The sequence below is a fragment of the Aptenodytes forsteri genome, unplaced genomic scaffold (assembly GCF_000699145.1).
Source record: "Aptenodytes forsteri isolate BGI_AS27 unplaced genomic scaffold, ASM69914v1 Scaffold411, whole genome shotgun sequence".
In the NCBI taxonomy this organism is placed as follows: domain Eukaryota; kingdom Metazoa; phylum Chordata; class Aves; order Sphenisciformes; family Spheniscidae; genus Aptenodytes; species Aptenodytes forsteri.
The window spans coordinates 121784-128494 of record NW_008794119.1 but is presented as its reverse complement, the minus strand read 5'-3'; the positions used below and the strand labels follow the sequence as shown (position 1 = coordinate 128494).

Below are 6711 nucleotides of genomic sequence, written 5' to 3'. Positions count from 1 at the left end.
TTACTGCTGTAGACACAGGCCTGTGTTGGGTCACAGAGTACATATATGTGAATGTAAACTTTATCCCTTGGTTCGAGAGACCCCACTAAGGGAAGCTTTCCTGTTAGGGAAAGGAGTAAGGGCAGGGACTGTCTGGAAGTGGAGTTTTATTTCAGGCACCTGTATATGGACCTGGACCTGCCCCACTGAAGTTGCAGAATCAAAGCTTTATTGCAAAAAGAACAGACTATTTTACACCAAACTGGTAACTAAGTTAGTATATCAACTTTATGGACTTTTGTAGAGCAGATATTAAATGATTTTTTCCATTTCCCACCGAGTAAATCTGGTAGAAACAATATGATATTTCCCATTAGCTTCTGTAATTTCAAAGTGGCCAAGCTTAGAATGGCAACTGAACACACTGAAAGGCATCAGCACTGGGAGTAAAACGCTCACTTCCAGCTCCTAGAAATAGCTCTCAATGACATTTCTTCAGCAGATGAAGAGTTATATTTTTAACTGCAAGCATGGTCTCTGTGCAGGTTGGTTTGATCAGCGTCTCGGGAAGTAAAAATCCAAAATGGCCGGTGTCACGCAGCTCAAACGCAAACGCGTAGGGGATGCCATTTTTGTAGGCCCAGTCCATAGAGCTACCAGAACTCACATCTGAAAGAAGGAATTCAGAGAAAATTTTAAAAAATGTTAAATGTAGGTCATGTTGAAAGCACCAGAGGGTTCTTGTGGCATTTTGTCTCCAGGACTCAGTGAATATACTTGCAGCTCCAGCTGTTGCTTGCCCTGATCCTGAAGACCCTTCAGAGAAGGGCATGGGCACCCAGCACCTGGTGAAAGGTGCTCAGCACAATACGGATTAGACCCTTGGTTTTCACAGGAAAAAAATTAATAACTGACTTCTTTATGTAAAGCAAAACTTTAATAAAAGAGAACATTTAGAATAAAGCCTCAAACTGTTCTTGTCCCCAGGCGAGTGCAGTCTAAAAGCTTTGCTTCCACAAAGATCTCCCAGCTGGACTGAAACTCTGCACGCTCCGAGGTTTAACTTGGGCTTTTTAGGCAATTCCTTTGCATGGAGAAGGGAGAAAGTTGATAAAGTAATCTACCTTCTTTTCAAAGTGCTTTTAAAATTCTTTTCTCTTAATTTCTGTCTTGTTTTCTCACCATTTCCTTACAGCATGAGAGCATTTGCATAGGTGGTGTCTAATATTAACAAACCTTCCCGAGGAAGTGTGCTTCTTATGCTTTCGTTATCTCCATATGTTGATTACCCAAGACACTTATATTTATATAAAGATCCATCTCTCATGTGGCCTGCTGTCTTCTGTGCAATTCTAGCATTAATTCACACTGCTCTTCCTTTGACATAGTGACTGACTGCACTGTAATGAGCATAAGATGACAACCGTGCTGTGAGATGGAGGCCCACAATAAAGTGGAGCTCTAGCTAAAACACAGCAACAGCAGAGGAGATGCAGGAGGTTACTTGTGAAAAATCTTGCTATTTACTTAAGCTTCTCACTTTTTCAATGATGTCTGTTATCATTACTGCGAGCATTCAGGCCTCATAGTTTCAGTAAAAAAAAAAAAGTCTCATTGAAACCTATTGAACTTCTTTTTCTCTTACCTGTCCATGTGGAGGGCTTGCCTGACAAATATTGTTACATATTTAAAAGGCATATTTTAAAGATATTTTGTTATAGGGAAAAATGCATTTGAAATCGCTCTCTGAAAAATGGAAGATGTCCAAATAAAGATACTGTTGCTATAATTTATCATCATCTAGACACAGAGACATTTGAAACCTAGCTTTTAAAGACATCACCCTAAATTTTAGAATGAGCTCTATGAATAGCTGTATCTATCACAATTGCACAGGAGAGGCAAAGTAATGGTGAAAAATAAAACCTACTTCGAATTATTTCCTCCCAAATATTTTATAACTTAGTAGTGCATTTACAGTATCTGATAAAGATAGGCTTTTTAAGATGTTGTTTTATCTTTCTGTTTTTAAAAATCTGGTTTTATATGTTCTGAACATGTTATTTGCTGGCTTTTGCTTCTCAAATGCATTACATTTTAATCTCTTTTATTGCATCATTTGAGTTAATCTTACTGCAATCAACTGACTGAATCGGTTACAAAACTTCATCTTCTGCCTTCCTCACCATTCACAACTGGAACAAAGTTCACTTTAAACAGTGTTTGCTTTCTTTGTTATAATAAGGGTAATCTCCTTCTTACTATAGGTAGGTCAAAGTCACAAAGCTGTGCCAGAGGAAAACTTACACAAAGTGCTAGAGGCAGGTCCATATCTGTATCTTATACCATAGGCTGACTGAAGAGCATTAACAGCATTATAGGCTGCTGATTCCTGTGTGTGGGAGAAAACCAAATACATAAATTAGACTTTGAATTAAATACTGTAATGGGATTGGAACCTGAGCTATAGATCATTGACTTCCGGGTGCAGTGCTGTGTTCTGTGAGTCCGTGGCAGCTAATTTAAAATTATTTTAAAGGATAAACGCATTATTTATTTTTATTGACAGCAATTCCCTAATTCCCTGAAAAACTTGGTTTGATATTTTCATGGCATAAAGCAGCTCACTGCACTGTGAATGATCGGCCATTAAGTATTTGTAGTTATAGGTATATATACCAATTTAGTGACACAACAAATTTAGGCAACATGTGAGACCATGAGATGAAATAATCTCTTTTTTATGCAGTTTAAAAGCCATGCATGCATTTTCTGCCAGTACCTGTGGATGCATTTCCCAGTCCACTAAACCTCATCTCTGCCGGGCTTGTGAAGGAGAAATGATCTCTTGGTGACACTGCACAGTGGTTCAGTGAGCAGAGTGGTAAGAAGGAAGGAGGCAAATTCCACTCCTGAATCTCTGACGGACAGGTGAGTGTTCACTGCTGGTCTAACTTTCTCTGGGGCCAGATGATGTAGGCTTGGAGAACTCTTTCCACTATTGCAGAAATGTGATTTCAGTACTGTATGGGGAAAATCAGCACCTACATTTCAACATCCATATGGATGCAGTCGGTTTAGGAGGTTCATGGCATCCTGTGAAACTGGGTGCAGAAGGCCTGGCCCATGGCAAATTCTGAGGGTCACATGTGGATAGTGCATCCAAACACAAAGAAAGGACACACATATTCAAAAGAAAAAGGAATATTATGATACCAAAGAAAAGGATCCTGGAGAATGTACAGCGAAGGCTGGGAACATCTAGGAAAACACAGAGCCATCTCCCTATAGAGAGCAGGAAATGAACATCTTTGGAGCTAGAAACTGCTGGACTTCGAACCACTGGATAAAGCTGCAATGGTTGTTTTAGTTGTTTTATTGCCGTGAACTGAAGAGCTGTAGGTTTCAGTTTATGCAAGTCTTCATTAACTTGGTCCCTACCTTGTTATTCATCAGGCAGTAGATGAATGCACTGGGGAAGGATTACTCTATACTTGCTTTTCCGTTTATATGTTTTCCCTAGCCTTCCACTTGTTTGCCATTGTCAGGAATCGGGATTCTGGCTTAATCCTCAGTCTCACCCATGCAGGCATTCCTGCTGTGGGTCTTTGTCCACCCGAGCAGAGAAGCCAGAGAAAACTGCTTTAAAATGTTATTCCAGAGAAAAAAAAAAGAAGCTCATTGTCACTTACTGGCCAGCAAGTAGGGCTTTGGAGAGTTTATTTTACACTGAGAACTGCTCTTAGCAAATGGAAGAGCACTTTTTTACTCCACTATAAAAATCCATCAGGCACAACTAGATTTTTTGTTTATTTGTTTCTCAGCACAGGGATGATAGTGCCAGAGACGCTGACATTTTCAGCTTGCCCCTTCTCTTCCTCTTGCCACCTTCACGAGAGAGTGCGTGGAGGTAGGGACCGCTGAAGTCAATGCTGCTGGGAACTTCTGCCAGGTTGGGATGTGGTCGCTGGCCAGTGTGAGGGGTAACCTCTGACTCACCCTAACACCAGCTGAGGAGGTGGGAGGACATCTGAGGAAGGGGGAAGTGCTGTCACTTGGGACTCTTCCTCCTCTTACAGATGCCTCAACTTCTGTGAGTCATGACACACAAGACCCATGATGGGGTTGGAGGTGTTGAACCCTGTGAGGGCGGCAGGGTGGCAGTGCGAGGCCACGGTGGTGGCAGTGGGGCCTTGCAGGGCTCCAGGGAGTGGGGAGCTCCAGCTGCAGCCTGGGGCTGTTGCCTGGTGCCTGCACTGAAGCTCCAAGTACCGGGCTGAGTTGCTCAACAGAAATTTGGCAAGCAGCTGTGCTTACCATCCCAGGGCCATGGTGTGGAGCTGGGACGGCCTGACAACAGGCTTGACGCCAAGGGAGCAGGAGGCAGGGCTCAGCTGATGGAGCTGAGATGGGTGGAGAGCAATGCCCTGGTAAACACGCCATGGAAAGGAGAACGTAGCCAGAACAGGAGGAGGAGACTCCCTGTGCATGAGTTACGCGTTGTACAGCAATGAGACAATAGAAGCAAGCCCTGTTGAAATCTTTCTGAAGAAATAGTTTGGCAATGCCCATTTAAAACTAGCGCAACAGTACTGGGTTCTGTGTAGAGGCAGCAACCATCTGGAGGCCAGACCAGGAGTGACCCAAGTCCATGTCCACCATGTAGGCAAGTGTCCCTGGGCACTATGAACTTGATGCTCTTAGCCTTGAGGGTTGCTGCTTGGATACTGTGCAGGTTGGATCCTGAATAAATCCGGGCAACCAGTCTTTGAACACCCTCAAGTAGAAAGCTTCACATAAAATTACCAGATTTTTACAAAGACATACACAAACTCAGTCATACCATATAACTTCACTGCAAACACTAAGGCAAACGACTGTACAGGAAGAAGGAAGAGGGATGAAAAATAGGTGAAATTTAAAACTCTCAAGATGGATGAATGTTTCTGCTGTTTTTTTCAATCTGAAAGTGCACTTTCATTTTAAGTATCTTAAAAGAACAGATTTCAGGAGAGTGTTAATAAGAGTTGTGCCTAAATTAGAACAGAATATGCATGTTGTGACCAGTACACAGCTCTCCAGTTTCAAAGCAACTCTGAATAATTGAACACTTTAATTGAAATGGTAACTGACAGCTCACTAGAATGATATGACCCAGACAGAAACATCCTTTCTTCTGCTCAGGATTAATTGTGGCCCCCTGTTAGCACCAAATGTTTTTTATCTGCTATGCATGTGGAGTCCTACAGTTGTCCGCTGTACACTGTCCGTGTAGACCCACAAAACCTGTTCCATCAGCAGCAGGAAACAGAGATCTGCCGCTTTCCAGCTCACGGTAATTTCCAAGAGAACTGGAGAATCTGAAACCTCAGCCTAAGTCACCATTTTAGACACTTCAAATATTAAAGACTATTCATTTAGGAGCCACCAGGTGGCAGAGCCTTTGGCTGTAGGCAAATATTAAAACACACAAATAAATAAGCAACAGTATTCCATTCATTTTCACTATGATCCCCATAACGGGATCTATAAATAACAGGAAATTACTTCAGTTTCTTATTCCAACCTCCCTGTTCTTTTTGACCCACTGCAATAAAAAGAAGTATAGAGTCCAAATACTGGCAAAATATTTAGAATTGGGATTTGGCTTCCATTTGTCCAGGACTGTTGTCAAAAATAGTGTCTTTCTTTGTCCCCTTAGGTCTGTGCTCCACTCCTTCTGATGAGAAACGTGATCCAAGGTCTCATAAACCTGGGGAACATCTACTACACATCAAAACCTGGGTTCCTTTGGTCTGAAAGCTGTGGATGAAAAGATAGAGTGTGTGTGCTGAGGGGCAGTTACTCCCTGTCTCAGAATGGAAATAGCCCTTGAACAACAAGAACAACATGTACTGAACATTTACTGGTATGTGTGAAAACTCTCAGTTAGAAACTCCTTTTTCTTACAATGAATTTCCTGACACAGTGTCTGCTATTGCCTTATGTTACTCTGGATATTTTCATCAGATACCCAATAATCACCTACTTGCAGAGGAGATGCTGATTCTTCCAAACACCATGTCTTTACCTTTTGCTGTGTTGTCTGTTCTTAAAAAACTATTCTTGCACCTGCTGGTCTTCAAAGGAATGAGATCCTGTGTTACTAAATTCCCAGTCTCTGTTTTTTGGTAAGTAATAGTCACCAATTCACTTGGGGAGCTCCTTTCTCTTTGCCACTCCCCAAAAGAGGGTGGAGAAGGTAGAATAAAAAGATTCATGGATTTATTCACAGTCAGTACAGGGCTGGGTGGTCAGTCCCCACAAGTCTCATTTTTTAGCCGTTTAGTTAACTTCTAATTTGCTCTATTTCACAGGAATGACATCAGACAGGAGAATTTTTAGTAGCTGCTGAAATTAAGTGTCTTAACAGAAATAAACCCACAAAGAGAGTTTAGTTTGTGGAGTGCTGGCTACTCAGCCTCCTGAGAGGGCAGCTGAGTGAAACTTCAGCGAAGCTCCAGGGACTGACAGCATCATTTATTCTGCACAGGATAAATCTAAGGTGCAGTTAAGCTCCTTTGGAGTAAACTAGCTTAAACTAGTAAGTTAAAAGTCACTGCAACTTTCAAGGCCAAATTGGGAGATAGTTTATTCATAGAATCACAGAATGGTTTGCGTCGGAAGGGACCTTTTAAAGATCATCTAGTCCAACTCCCTTGCCATGGGCAGGGACATCTTCAACTAGATCAG

At 42.0% G+C, this 6711-nt stretch overlaps 1 protein-coding gene across 1 annotated transcript in view; it reads right to left on the bottom strand.

The window, feature by feature from the left end:
* Positions 1-460: 460 nt before the first annotated feature.
* The window catches only part of CPA6 (carboxypeptidase A6), a 52802-nt gene continuing 46551 nt past the window's right edge, over positions 461-6711 (bottom strand). Inside the window, exons 10-11 of the mRNA XM_019471352.1 lie at positions 2287-2371; positions 461-648 (exon numbers count right to left, since the gene is read on the bottom strand). Coding sequence (XP_019326897.1) covers positions 461-648; positions 2287-2371 — 273 coding nt within the window. The remainder of the gene's footprint in view (positions 649-2286; positions 2372-6711) is intronic.